Here is a 21,559-nt window from a genome sequence, read left to right on the forward strand (position 1 = left end):
TCTTGAGTCTGAACTCATACCGCAACATGAAATTTACTTCACTCCCATCTAGGAGACATGAAAAGATTCTTCACGCGCCCGTCACTCGGGCTACACATCAAATCACAATAGAAAATGAACACCTAACGGTTCATCTATTATCCAGCAGACTTCTTCGTTTCACTACCAAGTCATATAGATACATCTCGCAGCACTAACATACTCATCACACGGGCATCCAACCGCCATTCCAGCTAATAGGGACAATACCGAACATATACGTTCAAAACACTTGCTCACACAAAATCAGCACCTCGGTGCTCCAGCCATATGCAAAGATCCGGCCTCAAGTCCTCCAGACTGGCCCAACATAAACTCACGGAGATTACATCTCGCCCCTTGATCAGGGAATCACAAGCCATCAAGGCACATCTGATACTGAGCGCTCATACGCGCATGCAAACGCGTGGGAGGAATTTCAAGAGTTACTTTTCAAGCTGAATCAAGGACGCACGATAAGAATTCAAGAATGTGAGGTTTTCCTAAAGGTTCTGCAGCCTCTCGAGGATAGATACAGATGTCTCCATACCGATCCGCGAGACTTTACTAAACCTGCTCATGACTCGTGAGACCTAGTAACCTAGGCTCTGATACCAACTTGTCACGACCCGAAACCCGCACTAGTCGTGATGGCGCCTCTCGTGAAGACAAGGACAGCCAACAAAACAACAATGCCTCTTTCCAAAATTATTAAATATAAATGAATAGATAAATACAACTTAACGACAATAATAATCGATATTTACAACCCAACACAGCCCGACCGGGGTGTCACAAGTCAGGAGCATCTAGAGAAGTCTGAACATGACTACAGGGCAAATACATAGAACAAAATTTAGAATCAAAAGACGAAGTCCGGTGCCGCGAACGTCGGCGGTCACCTTGCTCAGCTACGATAACAAAATCCTCAATCAGCTCTAACCCGCTACCGGGTAACAAATACCTGCAACTGCACGCGTGGTGCAGGGAGTAAAGTGAGTACTCCAACTCAGTGAGCAATAAAAGTAAATAATAACTGAGCAGCAAGAAATCATGTAAGGCACTCCATCATGCTATATAGAACAGTGCAACCCTTTGAGAAAACAGTAAAATCGTGAAAATCCTTTGAAAAATATTTGGCTCGGTTAAAAACCTCTTTTGAAAATATCTTTCTCAACAGTTAAGCAAAGGAATGCGAAACAGATAGTGCAAGTCAGCACATAAGTCAGCCCCTCGGGCACAACACTCCATTAACAAATAACACCAGGGTATCAGGTGAACAGTGCTAGAAGTAGCATGGATGCCAATGGAATGAGAATGCTGAATGTCATGACATGTAATACAACCAGGAACTAATGCATGAGTGCAATGCAATGCATATGACCGCTGCGGCGTGCAGCCCGATCCATCCATATTTAACGTCGACGGCGCTCACTAGGGGTGTGTACAGACTCCGGAGGAGCTCCTACAGCCCAAGCGCAAATAATCAAGCCATCTCGTGGCACCAACCAGGCCCTCGGCCTCAATATCAATACAATACCGCTGCGGCGCGCAGCCCGAGCCAACCATACGTCCAGAAATCACTATAACACTGCTACGGCGCGCAGCCCGATCCATGCTCAGTCCAGAAATGCACATAAGCCACTTGGGCAATATTAAAACAATAGTTCTCAACTCAAAACGTCAATAAAATGTTGTTTAAGTTTTTAAATCTTAGAAAAAAATGGCTGAGTTCGCAAAACAGTATTAAAACCCTGGACCGAGATCAAATAATATGCAAGTAATGCGAAAATAGTGATATCAACCCCTGAAGGATTCACATAGCTGGCACGAAGCCCAAACATGGCAATTAGCCCAAATTATGATGATAACAAGTAGTTTCAGTCAAATACGCGGTAAAAAAAATCAACAACCAGGACGGACCAAGTCAGAATCCCCAACAGTGCTCTACCCCACGCTCACATCCGGCGTGCAAGTCACCTCAATACAGCACTATGATGTACAAATCCGGGGTTTCAAACCCTCAGGATATCATTTACAAGTATTACTCACCTCGAACTGGTGAAATCTCTAGCTCGCGCCGCATTTGCCCCTCAAATCGGCCACCACGCGCGTCGAATCTATCTAAAATCAGAGCGAATACATCACAATATGCTAAGGGAACAATACCCAATCGAAAACAATCGAAAAATAGCAAAAATCTCGAAACTAGCAAAACCCGAGCCTCGGGCCCACACCTCGAAAAATCAGAAAGTTAACATCAATGGATTCCTTACCTCGTCACGAGTCCATACATATCAAATTTACCAAAATCCGAGCTCCAATGCTCCCTCAAACTCCAATTTTCCATTACAAAAGTCAAGCCCTAGTTCTTCCATTTTTAATCAAATTTCCATGAATTTAGGTGTTGATTCTTCAATAAAATGATGATTCTAGGTCACGAGACTCACCTCCAATCAATTCCCGTCAAACCCCTCTTTAATCCTCGTCAAAAAGCACCCTAGGTTGCTCAACAATGGTGAAAATAAGACCTAGCTCGCGGAGGAAATAACATAAATCTGCCCAGCTCTTTTCGCTTTTGCGGTCACTTTCCCGCTTATGCGGGACCGCTTCCGCGACTTTTCTTCCGTTTCTGCGGAAATTTCAAATAAGGCCACGACCGCTTCTGCGGTCCACAAGTCGCTTCTGCGACTCCGCTCCTGCTGATTTTTCTCCGCTTCTGCGGAAATACCCAAACTCGAGCTCAACCGCTTCTGTGGTTACACAAACGCATATGCGATACCGCTTCTGCGGCCCACTATTCGCAGAAGCGAAAATACCAGTGGCAGCAGGCTCAGCAACATGAAAAATTCCAAAACTCTCCGTTTAACCATCCGAACTCACCCCGAGGCCCCCGGGACCTAAACCAAAAACACCAACATATCTTAAAACATCACCCAAACTTGTTCCAATCATCAAAGCACCACGATTAACACTAAAACCAACAAATTACATCAAATCCAAGCCTAAGTTCTTCAAAAACTTTCGAAATACGCATTTGATAAAAAACCCGACCAAAATACCTCCGAATGACCTGAAATTTTGCAAACACATCCAAAATCACCTAACGAAGCTACTGCAACTCTCGAAATTCCATTCCGACCCCCGGGTCAAAATCTCACCAACCAACCGGAATTCGCCAAAATACTAACTTCGCCAATTCAAGCCTAATTCTACACCGGACCTCCAAAATCAATTCCGATCGCACTCCTAAGTCACAAATTATCCCCCGAAGCTAACCGAATCACCGGAAATCACATCCGAGCCCTCTAACTCTATAATCAACATCCGGTTGACTTTTTCAAAACAAACCTTCCTTGAAGAGATTAAGTGTCTCATTTTCTACCAAAACCAATCCAAATCAACTCTAACACACCAAATACTGATAATGAAACATGAAGAAGCATAAAATGGGAGAAACGGAGCGGTAACTCATGAGACGACAGGTCGGGTCGTCACAATTTTGTTTTTTTCTTGAACAAGGACAACCAGCAACCCACAGCCACAAGCACAGCTGCAGACACACGTGCAGAAGCAGGAACAAGAAAAGGTGTACAGTCTTAAAGACGAACTCTCAAGGCTCAATATAAAATAGCTGTATGGCTCTGCTAATTATGCAAATCATTGTTTAAAGATATTTAGTACTTGAACATGGTTTAAATTTACATATGTGATTGACTGTTAATTCAGGAGGTTGTTCGGCAAGGACCTTAATGGTTTGGGTTTGAATGAACTACGACTGCTTGAACATCAACTAAATGAAGGCTATTAGCCATAAAGAACATGAAGGTGTGAAGATTGCTTTGATCATTCAGTTATTAGTGCCACAAGATGTAGTCAAATTTTTTCAGAAATATATCTATTTTGTTGAATCTTGAAATCTGAGCCATAATATTCTACATTCTAGGAAGAATCGTTGATACAACAACTAGAGAACTCAAGGAGGCAGGTAAACCACATTAGAAAGCTGAAATATTTATATTTTTTATTCCAGCAAAAAACAAAATAGAAGTACATAATGAGCTTTTCTCATGTTCTGCTCATGTTTCTTTTTGGATGATGCCTATCCAGGAGGAAAGGACTGTGTTGGAGAGTGAAACCTTTAAGAATGATCAACACAGAAGGCATTCAAGGTTCTCGAAATTTTCTTTAGTAAGGCTACTAACATGAAGGTTCTTGCGTACAAATCATCTACTCATGATGAGATAGTTGCGTCTACTAGCCCCAAAGTGAAGATTCATCCCATGAAGGCAAGTAATTTTGAGTACCAACATTTTCATTTTCAGAGGTTTCATGGATAAAAGAAATCATCGATACAAGCCGCGATGAGGTTCATATCAGTTGAGTAATTTTTATTAACTTCAAACTAACTATTTTGGTATTGTTGATTTTGTACTAAGATTATTACATATTTTCAGACCTTATAAAGTAATCTTTTGTTGTTAATCTTGACATAAAAAGATTACTGCAATAATGTAAAAATTTAATAATAAAATTATTTTTAGTAAGTTTTGAAAATATTATTGCAATACTTAATTATTGGTGCCGACGTTTGTAGCTTTACTTGCTTGATTGATGGAATTATTAGTTGATGGGGGAATCGACTTAAGAAATAATAAAATAACAATGTGACATAAATTCATAGACTGCTAACTAAGCTAATTGAAGAAATATGTTAGTGAAGTTAAGATTTCCATATCAACGTTTGTTTTCAAAGACTTAATAGCCTGTGATATATATGTTCTGTTATAGATAACTAACATAGATAACTAATAAATTAAAATACTTTTACATAGTAGCCACAATTTGATTGAGTTTGAACATTTATTTCTGTTTGCTTGCGCCGGTCCATGGAAACAGTCAATAATATCTCCGTGCTATTTTAACCATTACATATGGTGGCAGAAGACAGACTTGATCTCCTCCATCATTTGGCAAAGCTTGCTTCTATTTTTATGGTACATTCTCCTCCTATTCCTTAATAGTTATAGTTGTACGTCAATCTGTACGAGTGCAAATTACATTGATATTACTTCTTATTTCTTAGGCAGTAGAATTGTCCTAAAGAAGCTTTGCTATTTGTCACATCTTTATATCATTACTTCTCATTTCTCAGGCACTTGAAATATGCTAAGTTACTACGATACTGCATAATTTATGCTAACTTTCTGCAGAAAATGGTATGGACTATTAGCTAGAGTACTCATAGGAAATAACATAATGATATGTTTTAATAATGTTTAAATTTTTTTTTGCAAGTGGTGTATGTGTGATGTATTTGTCTAAACAATGTTAACAACATATGAACATTATAATTTTATTATTATTATCTAGATTTTTGCTTGTGATGGTAGGGCAATCCTTAGAGGAGCATTTTCTTGGTTCTATTTTTGTTTCACTTTATGATATTTCTATTTTTGGTAGAGATATTGATACTCCGATTGCTTCAGTTTTTAAAGAGGAGATAAGTTGATTTTAGAAAACTTTTGCAGTTTAAAAGAACAATGCATAGTTTTTCTAAAAATTCAAATTTTATTAGGACTATTTATGAACATGTGAATATGAATGTAGGATAATCAATTTTTTTTCCTGATAGTTTATATTTGTACAATAGAACTATAGCACAAAGTTTTTTCCCTACAAGTGTGTTGAAAAATTCATAAAAAGCTTAACAACTACTATTAATATTCTCACTTTCTTTACAGATGATTCAGAGAGCAATTGAGAAATTGAATGAGGAAAACGATTCTTATGAAAAAACAAAATTAAAGTACATTATGACAGTGGGGTGACTTGCCATTGGCTCATATTACCATACTCAAACACCATTTGAGAGACCTGTGTGAAAAGAGTAAACTCCAGAGACTCCCTATGGTTGCTATAAGGTTGTGATGCAATTCCCTATTCCATATGTATATTGACGGTACATTTACATGTTCATACAATAATAGTATTTGCATGCTCCTTATTGTCTATCGTATTTTAAAATAATATGTTTTATGAAAAACTATATTTAATATTCTCCGCGCAACGCGCGGGTACGGATACTAGTTATTTATTTAAAGGATGATTAGCTGTAATGAACTAAAGGAATCTTTTTACGGTTTGAATTATTGTCATAATCCTCCACATACAACTACTCCAGCAAAAGAAGACTTGCAAGAACTTAAAAAGACTTTGGTGAAGAGGAAGAAGACTTCGTGAAGGAGCAACACAGCAATGGCCGACCCTATAATTGGTGCTACTGTTGAAATTTTGCTTGATAAGCTGCTATCTCTCACTATTGAGGAAGTCAAAAGTATAAGGAACTGCAAGAAAGATCTCATAATGCTGAAAAAAACTGTAACCATGGCCAAAGCTTTCATTCATGATGCTGAAAGACGACAAGTTGAGGATCAGACTGCGGTTGAATGGCTCAAGATGCTTGTGAAAGTTGCTGAAGATGCTGAAAATGTGTTTGACAAATTCAGATATGAATCTGTCAAAGCAGAAGTGATGAAGATCCGAGACAACCCAATGAGAAAGGTCAGTGGTTTCTTTTCTCATACAGCTTTTAAGAGCAAGATGTCTCGAAAAATCAAAAACATCAATGAAGAGTTGTGGACTATGAATCGGTTAGCCAATAACCTCGGTCTCCAACCCCCAAGAGGTGCTTCTCGGCAAATACTACCAATTCGAGAAACAGATTCTGTGGTAGTTGCTTCTGATGTTGTTGGCAGAGACAGGGATGTTGCTGAAATAAAGGAAAAGATGTTGAACATGAGAGAGGATGCTGTTCTGTGCACCATTCCCATAGTGGGTATGGGGGGTTTAGGGAAAACAACTATGGCTAAGAGAATATTCAATGATGAACATATCAAGCAACATTTTGAAAAGAGAGTTTGGTTGTGTTTACTTGAAATGTTAGAAACTAAGAGCTTTCTTGAATTGATGCTCCAATCATTGACAGAAAGGAAACTTGAGGTCCGAAGCAGGGATATAATAGTCAAGAAGCTACAAGATGAATTGGGAGGGAGGAAGTATTTGCTTGTACTCGATGATTTATGGCATGTTGACCCTACATTGTGGCTTGAGTTCGTGGACACTCTGAGAGGAATAAATACATTCAGAGGAGACTGCATTCTTATGACTACTTGTAGGGATCAGGTGGCATCCTCAGTAGCAACAGATCCTCATATGTTGGAAATATTAGCAGATAATCATTGTTGGTCCATTTTCAAACAAAGAGCATTTGTTGATGTGGAGGTTACAGAGGAATTAGTGAGCATGGGCAACAAGATTGTTGAAATGTGTCAAGGTCTACCATTGGCAGCAAGTGTGTTGGGAGGCCTATTACTCAATAAGGAGAAACATGAATGGCAGACAATTCTTAATGGCAACCCCCTTGTTGCAGGTGAAGATGATACTGGGGAAAATAGGATAAAGAAAATCCTAAAACTCAGCTATGATTATCTACCATTTTCACATTTGAAAAAATGTTTTGCTAACTTTGCAATGTTTTCAAAAGATTTTGCGTTTGAAAAGGACCAACTAATCCAACTCTGGATGGCAGAAGGATATCTTCTATCACGATCCAAAATCCACTAAGGGACGTGATGGCGCCGGACACCGCTGTCAGGCAAGCCAACTAGAATACTTAATTAAATTCTCGTTTTAATAATTTTGATAACTATGACTTTCCTTCAATCTTACTAGTAAAAGGTACTCATTTCAATTAAATAGAATGTTAAGAAGTTAATGCAAGATACCCCTAATCATCCCAAAACCCGGTGTCACAAGTGCATGAGCTTTTACTAGGGAATGAAATAAAATACAGTAACTGTCCGGAATGCAAGGTGGACAGAAATGAAAATACAGTACAATACTCTGAAGGAGACTCTGTTGGCTGCGGGTCATCTCGAGAAGTGCAGCTCACCTAAGTCTCCGTATCAACCATGCTGCTACGCCCACTAGGCCGCTAGAGATGCATGTGCCTGTGCAACAAAAATGCACAGCAAGTGTAGCATGAGTACGAAAACAACGTGTACTCAGTAAGTATCCCGCCTAATCTCGAAGAAGTAGAGACGAGAGGTCGACTTCGACACTTACTAGTGGTCCAATGATGGTATATCAATAATATGATCGAGGATTTATATAGGCATGATTGAAATTCAATAGAGTGAATCAAGTAAATAATTCTTTCTTTTATGTGAAATTCCCAAATTTCCTTTTTCATCATTTATACATATATTCTTAAGCCGGGAAGAAGCAATATCAACTTCAATAAATTTCAAGGCAAGCGATACAAGCATGCGCAAATCATGCCGAGGACGTACGGCTTGATCCAACAATATTTAAATTATGCACTGTCTGAGGGTCGAATGGCGCGAACCATAGATGCATGTATTACCCCGCTCGCGAATCATACATGCGACGCGGTCAAATATAAATAAACACTCCAAACAGTCAATCAAGAAAACCATCAGGGGATCAATTATCCAATAAAAGGAAAACTCTCTTTTTAAAAGTTAAGAAACGATGTCTAGTTTTTATAAATTCATTTATACATTTCAATATGTTTTAAGCATTTCAATTTGACAACAAGATTGAAATTATTACAACTAAAGCATGCTTTTGGATCCTAGACTACCCGGACTTAAGCATAATAGTAGCTACGCACTGACTCTTGTCACCTCGTGCGTACGTAGCCCCCACAAATAGGAGCACATAACCAATTAACTCACCTATGGGGACAATTCCCTCTTACAAGTTTAGAAAGGAGACTCACCTCGCTCCGAAGTTCCATAACCGGCATTCCATGCCCTTCCGAGGACTCAAATTGATGCACAACGCTCCAAAACTAGCCAATAATTATGCAAATCCATTAATATATGATCAACTACTCATAATAAACCATCTTATAACAATTCCTAACCCCGATCGAAAAGTTGGAAAAAACGCCCTCGGGCCCACGAGCCCGGATTCCCAAATTTTTCGAAGATACCCATAACCTCACGAACTCAAATATATAACTTACTCTCAATTCCATGCCCAAAATCGTGGTCAAAATCCAAAAATCTCAATTTCTAGGTTTTTCTTCAAAATCCCTAAATTTCCACAACTTTTACATGTTTAAATCCATATATAACACTTGCATTTAACCCATAACTGGAAGAAATCACTTACCTCTTTGATGATGATGGAACTCCCTCTCAAATATGGCATGGCTTCGCATTTGCGACAAATGCGAACCTTTCCCACAGCAGCCCAGGCTCGCAAATGCGAGCTCCCTCTCGCAAATGCAATGCTCGCATTTGCAAACAAAATACCGCAAATGCGGCCATACCAGTACCAGCAGTCCCATATTTTAGCAAATCACTCCGAAGCTATCCCGAATCTCACCCGAGCCCCCGGGGCTTGTTGATACCCAATTTTCCCTATATTTTTAAATATGCAAAAATACCTTCTAAATTATGCATATATAAGCATGCCCAAGGTTTTTATTATTTTTTCCATAATTTTAAAGGTTTAAATTGATTTATTTTCTCCATAAAATAATTATTTCCAAAATTATCATTTTGATAATTCATCTATTGGATTTCTATATTTATGCCAAAATATGACTAAAATTTTTATATATTTTTTGCAATTACATTTAGTATTTTTAAAGCTAAATTGCACATAATTGCAATGTTAGCCCTTTTAAGATATAATTATATTTTATATGCGTAAAATTGGATCCTTTATTTTAAATTGCTAATTATGTATCCTAAATCATTTTAGCATTCTAAATTATTTTTTCCAGAAATTATCTACTATTTTTTATAAATTAAATAGGGAAAAACTGGCTATTTAAATTATAGCCAAATTGGCTTTCAATTATAGCCAAATCAGGACCCCAATTCCCAGCCCAATTTTACAATTAAAACCCGACCCACACCCTATTAACCCATACCCAAACCCGGAACCCAACCTACCCTTTTTAATCTTGATCGTTGTTCTCCCAGATCAACAATCCACGTTATTTCTTTCCCTTTTTAATCCAACAACCCCCCAAACCCTACCCCATTCTCTCATTTGCACCGCCCTTGAATCCCTTCCTCTCAAAATTCTCTCTGAGACCTAACTCAAACCCTAATCGCCATCACCGGCGTGAATCCCTCCTACAATGTTTCTACATCTTCTCCGACCGGGCCTGGTCTTCCACACGCCATGGCTCTTCGATTTCTTGGATCCTTGAGATCTTCTCAAGGGAACCCCAACTGGTTCCGATTGGGAACTTTGTTTATCAGCCTGTCTCATGCCATTTTCCGTTTGTGAGTAATAACTTCTTCTTGTTTTATTACGGATCTATGGGTTCTTGACCTATTCTATCATCTCTACTACTTTTCTGGAAAACCCTAGCTTTAAATCCTCCTATCTTTTTAGATCTGTGATGGATCTATGTGTCTTTAAAGGTTCTCACCTATTTTCCTCAAAAGATTTCTCTGATTTCAAACGATTTCCTCATTTTCCAGACTAGGGTTTCAAAACCCTTTTGCAAAAAATGATTCCTTTCTGATTTTTAGCAATTACTTTGTGATTTTTAACATATTTAAACATCACTTGAGTCTTTCCTTTTGCTCGATTCATTTTCGTTAAGAAACCCTAATACTTCTGGATTCGATTTGAAGTTTGGTCTGTTTGCGATGTGTTTGCATGTTTCTCATGAACATTCTAGGTTTCATGTATGTTCTATATGCTCTTGCGCTTCCTGCTCTAATCCGTTCTTAGGGTTTCTCTGATTTTGTTCAAACATGTTATTTATCGTTTAGTAGGTCCGACTATTTGTTTTATTGATTGTTCACATGATAATTTATATTGATTTTTGTGTAATCTCCTTAGACCTGCGATATCTCCCCTGAATCTGTGATTTTGTGTATTTTCCTTGTAATTCTGTACTGATTTTTCGAATTACTTCCTTACTGTTGTGATGCTTTCCTTAGTTAGTGCTGATTCCCTGTTATTTTCAATCTCATTCGTGATTCTTTGAACTAACTTTCAGAATTAAAATTGTACTCTACCTTATTTATGTGCACAAATATGTTGTTAGTTATTTAACGTGTACTTTCCTTACTTGAAAATATTCTGTACTTAGTCCTTATTACATGCCACATGCTTTTACTACTCCTACTGTGGTAAAATCAGTCTTATAAGTAATTCTTTTCCCTATTTGATACAACTTGTACCCGTTTGAACTATGACTCCCTAATTGAAGGAAGTCCGGGTCCTTAATTGATTCTGATTTGTATTATTTCTATAATTGTGCTAAGTCAGTACCTATTACCTTATTTTCCTGCCTGTTCTAAAACTATAAATACTCTACCCTCTCTTTAGCATAAGGGACGAACAATTACACAGTTCTGAACTCTCTCTTACACACATACATACTCTCTTACTTGATACTCAATTGGCTGCAAGCCAAAACTAAGTGGTTACATTGCTCTACTGCTCTATTGTTCTACTACTCTACTGCTCTACACACCACTACTCTACTTCCCTTCATTGTACTGCTCTTCACTCCTCACTCTGCACCTATTCTCTCATTTTTTACTGGTATGTTTTCAGTTTAACTTACAACCTCCAAAACAATATGTCTCTATTTGTATTGCACTTTTATTTTGTTTCTCTTATGCTTCTACTTGTGGTTCTGCTGCCTCCCTTGCAATTAGCATGCCTATTTTGCCATGTGATTACCCTGTAATATAGTATGTCTACTGTTTTCTCACATTTTCTACTACTATTCTGCCCTACCCCCTAACCCCCCAAAACATTATAAGCATGACATCTAGTTACTATGTGATCCTGAACCCTTTCCCATGAACCTAATGTGTAAATCTATTTAGCACCCCTTAAATCTGATGCTGTTAAGTTCATGGCATGAACACTTTGTGATAGACTATTGCTGTGACTATTTAAGTTCTATAGTACTTCTCTGGTGTTAACCTGTGTGCAAATATGCTTTCGCATATGAACTACTTGTCCCCAGTTCCTCTTTTCCCTGTTTGTGTTTGAACTATGTATGTTGATTTGGTCTTGAGTTGCTGATTGTCCTGTCTCTTTTCTTCTTCAAGCTGGTTTTCACTAAGGCAAACTCTTCTATTGCCTTCCAAAACTTATTTCAAACTAATCATGTCAAAATTGTTTCTAACTCAACTCTTTTAAATCCATGTCAAGCACTCTCACATATACTCTTAGACCACTAGGTTCTGCCCCTTTTGTGTGAGCCTTGCCTTGGAACACTTGAGTTCCCTCTGAACTTGGACACATAAAAGCTGGTCTTTCCACACTGCACTTACTCTGTCTTGGTTATGCAATCTGGGTGTGAACACTGCCCGAGATCCCTTGAGGTCCTTAGGGAACTCTGACACACCCAGGTATGAGAAAGGCTATGGAACAGTCTTGGCACTTGAGGTGGTTTATTACACAACTCAGTCAGGAAGTCCTAATCAGGTGCTGAAAGTCTGGGCCTGTTTCAGTCTCTCTATAGTGTAATTTTTACTTTTCTTATGTAATTCATTCACATGGTCTGTAATAATTTGTAAACGAATATTGGGTAACTAGTGAAAAGGGCGGGTATTTACATGTTTGTGGGGTAAAACGGGTAGAAACCATGCCTATAGGCCTTACCATGTTAGAAACCATGCCTATAGGACTTTACATTTCACTATGTTTGGCCTTACCATGTTAGAAACCATGCCTATAGGGTTTTACTATACTTGCCTTACCATGTTAGAAATCATGTTTAGTAGGATTTTACTATGCTTGCCTTACCATGTTAGAAATCATGTTTAATAGGTCTCAAAATCAGTTTCACAAATAGATGCCATACCTATAGGATATAATTTAATCCAACTTTTGTTATAACAAGTGTTACATGTTTTCTTTCATTGGTCATCATGCCTGCAAAGTTTCTGAAATCAGTGTTAAACAACTAGATGTCATGCCTATAGGGAATAACTTTAGAAGTTCTGCCTATAGATCTTAACTAGTTTAGTTAAATAAATCAACCCAGTCCACGTTTTCTCTAAAACAAGTTCTTTCAAAAACTGCCTTGATTTGTCATTAGATATCATGCCTATAATGATTCAAGAGTCCGCTTTTAAAAATATGTCTTGTTTCACTATATAAAATGTAGTCATCTGTATTCCGCGCCTAGGCAAGTCTTAGGCAATCAGCTTTAAATAAAACCAGAACCGTCTTTGTGATTAGTGTTTAACTGTCAACGTGTTAAAATCAGTAGGCATGCCTGATTCGGACTTATTTTCTGAGTCATGTAATAAATCTGGTCCCATTGTTATCACATAAATACCTTGTTAGGATCTGAATTTAGACCTTAATTGCGTATGAGTCGTGCTGCCTATGTGCATTACTTGTGGAGGTATATCTGAGCCTTCTATCTGATTTCTGTGTTTTACCCCCTAAATGCAGTCCTATGTGTTTTTTATTTGTCGCCTAGTATTTTGCCCTTTAAACCTGAGGGTCTGCCTAGAACCCTCCCCCCCCCCCCCCCTTTTATAGGATAGGAGTCTTAAATTCCTCCGGAACTGATAGGAATGGACGGGTAACAGCATGCAATAAGGATCGAGACCAACCCTCGCTTTAATTACCTTCACGGGGCGGGAAAGGATAGTTATAGATATGATGACTGGTGCGCTAATGCCACGCGTAGCCCCTTTTTAAGGAGTGATTACCGGGCATTGTATTAATGTGATCCTATAGGCTAACCAACCTAGGACACTCTTTTACATTCACAAATACGCTTAGATTGTACTTTTTTTCATTAACTGTTTTTTTCCAAGCATATGTGTATTTAAACTTAGATCCCTTACTATTTGAGCCATACTTGTTTATTTGTTAATTGTACAAATTCACACAAAAAACTGTTTGGCCGGGAAGCAAACTAGTGGATCCTGAGGGGTGCCTAACACCTTCCCCTTAGGATAATTTCAAGCCCTTACCCTGTCTCTGGTTATCAAACGCAGTTATAAATGAACCCTATAGGTGCCCTAACACACCTTAAATCGTTAGGTGGCGACTCTTCAAAAATGCAAACCCCTTTCCTAAAAGGAACGAGTTGTCTCAACCAAAATGTCATAAACCCGATTTCGCGAGAAAAAGGGGGCGCGACAGCATATCGGCTCTGCTGGGAATTTTTAGGCTTTTACCATTTCATACCGTTTTTGTGAATTTGTACCCTCCTTATGTGCAATTATTTGTTTAATTCCTTTAAGCGTCTAATTTCTTCTTCAAAAGCAAAACTGACATATCTTTCTTGTTTCCTTCCTTTACTGCTGCTTTAAATTATAAAACTGCTGTATTTATCGCTTTCTTAACGTGCAAATACATGTCAACATGCTTTTAATTATTGCATAATCATGCTCAATATCATACTCCACTCGTGCCAAACAAAATACTATAGAAACGCTTGATGAGTGGTTGCGCCCTTCCTTTATCATTACCCCCTAAATTCGGAAAGGCTTATTTGCAGTAAAACTAGTCGACGGTTCCGTGCCTTCCCCCTTGAGTTGTCCGCTCAAGGGTACCAGTCTAATACCCCATAGAAACCTTACTCTGTTTAAATTGTGCATGCATCATGGTCAAACCTAGCCGGGTCAGTTATGTTGTCCACATAATGATCCTTTAAGATAGCCTTGTCCAAAAGTCCACTGGGTTTCCCTAAACCCAAACAGACATCATCACGTTTTGTGCATTTATTTGGAGAACTAAATGCTTTATGCTAATTGCTGATGTTAAATAGTCGAGTCTGGTGGGGGTAAGGGCCTAACCTTGTTTGCCTTGCAGAAATATAAGGCACGAAGTCCCCAGATTCGGCATGGTCACCAATATCCACCCAAGATTGCTGAGTTGGTGGGAAGATTTGCATTCTAGTGACAAAACCCTCGTCAGAAAATATCTGAGTAATCTACCATCCCTCTTGGAGATCCAGCCTAACAACATGATAATAGAAGCTGCTACCTTATTTTGGGATTGTGAAAGGGCTGTGTTCCGCTTTGGGGACATAGAAATGACACCTTTGCTAGAGGAGATAGGAGGACTGGCCGGTCTAGTGTGGGAAACCCCGGGTTTGCTAATACCTGAGAACCGCACAGGCAAGGGTTTCTTAAAAATGATGGGTTTGAAGAAGAACACAGAATTGGTATGCCTAAAGGAATCGTACATCCCTTTTGACTACCTGTATGAAAGGTACGGTCACAGCAAATCATACCGTACCTACCATGACGAGTTTGCCATCACATCCTTGGGACATATCCATCGTAGGGTATTCGTCTTCATGTTTTGCTTCCTGGGTCTGATCGTGTTTCCAATGAAGAAAGGGAGAATCCATACTAGGCTGGCTATGGTAACCAAGACCCTAATGGAGGGGATTGGTGGGCAGACATTCAGCATTGTACCCATGATCATTGCAGACATATACCGAGCCTTAGAAAAGTGTCAACGAGGAGCGAGACACTTCGAAGGCTGCAATCTACTACTTCAGCTTTGGCTCGTGGAACATCTCCAAAAGGGCGAATACCGACAAGAAATTTAGCGAAGGGCCTGGGATGATCACATCGCTTTCCACCATCCAAAGCGAATGAATTACATCCCCGACATGTTCGCTCAGCCTGAGAATACCAAATGATGGATTGAGCTCTTTGATAATCTGACTGAAGAACAGGTTCAATGGATGTTCGAGTGGTTTCGACAGAGGAGTTCATCGCCCGATCCAGAGATGCACCTTTCCTGATACTGATTGGTCTAAGAGGAACGTAGCCTTACGTCCCTCTTCGAGTTATGAGGCAAGCAGGTAGGAAGCAAGTCATACCCAGGGTCGACAAGATGAGCCATCTTCGAGCTGACTTCCAAAATGATGACAGTCCCCACAAGTGCCAAGCCCTGCACATGTGGCACTGCAAGATCGTAATGGGGAAAGACACCATCGAGCCAGACAGATATCATGCCGGTTGTACCCCTTTCTATTCTGGTTGGTTGGAAGACAATTGGGATGGTCTGGGCCAGCCAGGGTTCGTTCAAGGCCACAGGATTATAGATGAAAAAGCCGAGGCGCAAGTCAAATACAACCAGTTGCGCAAAGGGATCCGTGAATGCGAGAATGAACACTGCGAGATACAAGAGTCCAACAATAAGCTGATTGAAGAATGGGAAGACATGGCTATCAGTGCCAACAAAAGGCTGGGATACTTGGAGCGAGGCATAGTAGAACTAGAGGGAAAAATTCTCAAAAGAGTTGAAGACTGTCAAAGGACTGAAGGGACCAAAGGTGGACATCTAGCCAGAGCATACCTGTTGCTGAGACTTCGCGAATTGGGGAAGCTATTCGACGGAGCCAAGGCTGCCGAATATGGGGAAGGTCCTTCTAGGACCAAATAGATAGGAATTTACTTTTTTGCTTTATGAATGTAATAAGGCCAATGGCCATTAGTGACTTTTATTTCTTTCTTATTTAGTGTCGTTTTGGGATTCGCCTATTTTTTATCAATAAATGAGGCATTTAGCATTAAAAGTTCTCCAAGTCTATTTGTCGCTAGGCCTACTTTGGGCACAACGAGGCTCCCAAATTAGGACGCGCTTTACATTCCTGCACTATGTGTTTAAATATTGCAATACTTTTTATAATCCTCACTGACTTGATTACCTTTTGTTTTTGTTTTGTTTTCTTTCTTTTTATTCCCCTCCCCAAAGGTTAGTTCGTGCACTCTGGCATCATCATCTTATTTCATAAGATCCAGGGGCCCTCCACCCACTCCTCCTCTTAGTCCCATTAAAGGCAAGAGCAAAGGCAAAATGGAAGATTTAAACAACATCAGCAAGGAGAACACTGCTGAACGGGTAGAGGTCACTGATGGCCAGGGTATTCGGGTTCCTAATGAGAATGTGTCACAGCTCGAACAGAAACTGTTGAAATTCCAGGAAGAGCTCGATCAGGTTTGAAATCTGGCAAACCTATCATTTTCCCTCAACACCCTAGATATCAACTTCCCAACGCTCAAAACCCTACACTTCCTCAAAATATCCCAAAACAGCAGAATCATCCCGCACCTCACCATCACGCTACTCCACCAAAGAACCAATGTAACACCTGCCATACCCCAAACAACATTCCACCATTTATCCCAGAACCTCAGAACTCCACAAACAACCATTTCCACACCCATACACCAGGCCACCATAACAATCCTATCTACATAGAGACCATGCCACACTCCACCCAACCTATCTCATACACGCCTGAGTCTGATGAAAAGGATCTGCTCATCAGGAACTTAGCCGAGGAACTTAAGAAACTGACCAGCCGGATTCAAGGCGTCGAGGGAAGAAAAGGAATCGAGGGGCTGAACTATGAGGACCTTTGCATACAACCTGATGTCGAACTGCCTGAGGGGTACAAACCTCCTAAGTTCGAAATGTTTGATGGTACGGGTGATCCAAGGGTCCATCTGATGACATATTGCGACAAGCTGGTTGGAGTAGGGAAGGATGAAAGAATCCGAATGAAGTTGTTCATGAGGAGTTTGAAAGGAGATGCATTATCTTAGTACATCAGCCAAGATCCCAAGAAGTGGTCAAGCTGGGTGGGCATAGCATCTGACTTTATGGACAGACTCAGGTTTAATAAAGAGAACGTGCCAGACGTGTTCTATATCTAGAATTTGAAGAAGAAGCCCACGGAGATATTTCGCGAGTATGCTACCTGCTGGAGGTCCGAAGCTGCTAAGGTCAGACTCGCCTTAGAAGAGGAGCAAATGAACAAGTTCTTTGTCCGAGCTCAAGACCCGTAGTACTATGAACGGCTGATGATGATTGATTATCAAATTAGGTGAAAGAATTGAAGAAGGTATTAAAAGTGGTATGGTTACAAATTTTGAAGCCTTGCAAGCTACAAATAAGGCTTTACAGTCTGGTGGTGTGTCCAAGAAAAGGGACGTAGGGGCCGTGATGGTTACACAAAGGACCAAGTCTCCCCTCAAGTACCAAACTTATCCAACACCTCCACTCACATACCAGCCAACCCCAAATTACCAAGCACCCTCACCCTCGTACCAAGCTCTGCCACCAACTTATCAATCATCTCCACCTCCTACATATCAACCTACTTCACACAGATACTCCCAACCCGCTCATGTCTACCAAACCTATAATGCTCAACCATCCCATTATCAATCACCCCCTGCACGCCAAAACTTCCCTAGACCTCAACCTAATTTTGATCGCAGACCTCCAAAATAATATACCGCCATCGCTGAACCCATTGACCAGCTGTATGAGAAGCTCAAAGCTGGTGGTTATGTCACCCCCATCCCTGCTGCAACCCTTGAGAATCCTTCTCAATGGGTTAACCCAAACAAGTCCTGTGCATACCACTTCGGCATGAAAGGGCCACCATCGATGAATGTCGCACTTTGAAAGACAAGATACAGTCTTTGATTGATAACAAGATCATTGTGGCAAAGGAACTCGCTTCAAACGTCCGCAACAATCCTCTGCCAGACCATAAGGGTGGAGGTATCCACATGATTGAAGTGGAAGATGACTGGGATCCCGAGGGATTAATCGGGTTGATCGCAGAAGGTGATGGCCCAAAGAAACCGGCAATTACTCTCAAACCAATCATAGTCCAGATCCAACCGTCTGAAGACGCTGAGGTGAATATGTCAATACCTCTTGAGTTTGAAGTAGCGCCACCCGCAAAAACACTGGTACCAATTGAGGTTGAATTCGTGTCTCCGGCAAATGCACTCGCACAATTTGAGGTTGTAGTATTGCCACCCAAGGTGCATGTTCCATTCGAAGTGGCAATGTCAACCGCGCCACCATTCTATACAAATTCTATACCCTGGGACTATACAGCCGAGGCGAGAAGTAAAGGCAAGGTCAGGATTGAAGAAACTGTCGCAGCACAGGGTATGACAAGAACTGGTAGAGTCTATACCCCTGAACATCTGGCTGAATCAAGCAAGCAGGCCTCCAACCGGCCGCCCCTCATTGAGACAGGTTCGGACGACCTTTGGAGGAAAATACAAGCCAAGAAATATTCGGTCATCGACCAGTTAAACAAGACGCCAGCACAAATATCCATTCTCTCTTTGCTGCAAAATTCTGAGACGCACAAGAATGCTCTGTTGAAGGTGCTGAATGAAGTGTATGTACCAAATAACATCACTAGCGCGGAAATGGATAATATGGTAGGACAAGTTCTGGAAAGCCATAAGATCACCTTTTATGAGGACGAGCTGCCACCTGAAGGGTCGGGGCACAACAAAGCACTGCACATCACCGTGCAATGCGAAGATTATTTCATCACCAGGATCCTGATCGATGGAGGTTCTAGTCTTAACATTTGTCCGCTGGTAACACTCAAGAAGTTGGGCAAAGGGCTGCATGAGATAAATGATGGAGCTCAATATGAAAGCCTTCGATGGTTCTCAGAGATCCACCATTGGTGAGATTAGTCTATCCCTGCAGATGGGACCAACCTGGTTCGAGGTCGATTTCCAGGTAATAGATGTACTAGCGTCTTACAACTTGCTGCTGGGACAGCCATGGATCCATGCTGCTGGGGCCGTAGCATCAATGCTGCATCACGCAGTAAAGTTCGAATGGAATCACCAGGAAGTGATCATTCATGGCGACGGTAGCAACCCTATATACAGTCACCAGACTATTCCGGCGATCAAGGGAAGAAGAAAGCTGGGTGGAGAAACTTACCACCACATTGAACGGGTCAATGCTATCGACGAAGACAAATGGTGGGATAGGAAAATCGAGAGTATACTGAGTCGGAGTGGATACGAACCTGGCAAAGGGCTCGGCATGAACCTCCAAGGAATCTCTAAACCCATAAAACTCAAGAAACATGGCACTACCTTCGGTTTGGGATATGAATACACATGGGAAGAATTCAATAGCTGGTCGCCACCATGGCGCGGTCCTTACTACCCACTGGAGCAGCCAATACCGCATCTAGAGCAGACCTTCCAACAGGCCGACATTATTTATGGGTCGGATGAAGAAGAAGCACTTGCAGCAGTAAAGAACTTGTTTCTAGAGGACAGTGATATGGACTGTTGCGTTATTCTCGGGGAGGAGGAAGAGGAAGGCCCTTCCATACAGGCCGTGAGCAGAGGGGCACATCTCAAGAATTGGACCATCAGGACAACCAGAGCCCGACGAGCCTCGGGATAGCAAGGCTAAAACAAGCATTATTCACTGTTTTATTTACTAAATGATTTTCTTTTCGCATTTTTCAATTCCCGCAATAAGATCTTCGATGTTCAAGACAATTATCAAAAGCATTTGTGACTTTTCTTTTGAATTAATATTTATTGCTATCGTTTTCTCTCATTACTTTACTTATATAGCGTTACTATTACTTGTCTTGATGAACCAATGACTGTGACATGCAATGAGACAACGCAACAAACGAATATAGATTCAGAGGAAGACGACATACCTAACGAGATTGTCAAAGAAGTTGAGAACTCTGAGAACAGACCTAATTCCAACCTGGACGAGACCGAAATTGTCAACCTGGGAGATGCAGAAAACGTCAAGGAAACGAAATCAGCATTCACCTATCGCCATCGGAGAAGAAAGAATACACAGAATTTCTAAAGGAGTATGAGGACATATTCTCCTGGTCGTATGATGACATGACTGGTCTGAGTACATCTATTATGGCTCACAAACTGCCAACTGATCCAATGTGTCCACCGGTAAAGCAAAAGCTTAGAAAGCTCAAGCTTGATATGAATTTGAAAATCAAGGAAGAAGTCCAAACAGCTCAAAGCCAAGGTTCTTAGGGTGGTTGAGTACCCAACATTATGCCAGTGCCGAAGAAGGATGGGAAGGTCAGAGTCTGTGTCGACTACCGGGATCTCAACCGAGCTAGTCCGAAAGACGACTTCCCTTTGCCAAATATACACATCCTGATCGACAATTGCGCCAAGCATGAGCTACAGTCATTCGTAGATTGCTTCGCTGTCATCAGATCTTGATGGATGAGGAAGATGCTGAGAAAACAGCTTTTATTACGTTGTGGGGAGTGTACTGTTACAAGATGATGTCATTCGGCCTGAAGAATGCAGGGGCCACCTACATGAGGGCCATGACTACCATCTTCCATGATATGATACACAAGGAGATAGAGGTATATGTGGATGATGTTATTATCAAGTCCAAGAAGGCCACTGAGCACAAAGAAGATCTGAGGAAGTTCTTCAACTGACTGCGGAGATACAACCTGAAACTAAACCCCGTAAAGTGCGCATACGGGGTTCCTACTGGGAAATTGCTTAGGTTTATTGTGATCCGCCGAGGAATAGAACTGGATCCATTGAAGGTCAAAGCCATTCAAGAGCTACCACCGCCAAGGAACAAGAAGGATGTGATGAGTTTCTTGGGAAGGCTTAACTACATCAGCCGATTCATAGCACAGTCTACAGTTATCTGTGAGCCAATC

The 21,559-nt window shown here is 40.7% G+C and overlaps 1 protein-coding gene across 1 annotated transcript in view; it reads right to left on the minus strand.

Moving 5' to 3' along the window:
• Window positions 1–4,978: 4,978 nt before the first annotated feature.
• Window positions 4,979–21,559, minus strand: part of LOC109212981 (katanin p60 ATPase-containing subunit A1-like) — a 46,814-nt gene continuing 30,233 nt past the window's right edge. Inside the window, exon 9 of the mRNA XM_019376726.1 lies at window positions 4,979–5,060. Within this exon, the coding sequence (XP_019232271.1) occupies window positions 5,043–5,060 (18 nt within the window). The 3' untranslated portion in view covers window positions 4,979–5,042. The remainder of the gene's footprint in view (window positions 5,061–21,559) is intronic.

The sequence above is a fragment of the Nicotiana attenuata genome, unplaced genomic scaffold, assembly GCF_001879085.1.
Source record: "Nicotiana attenuata strain UT unplaced genomic scaffold, NIATTr2, whole genome shotgun sequence".
NCBI classification, from domain to species: Eukaryota; Viridiplantae; Streptophyta; class Magnoliopsida; order Solanales; family Solanaceae; genus Nicotiana; species Nicotiana attenuata.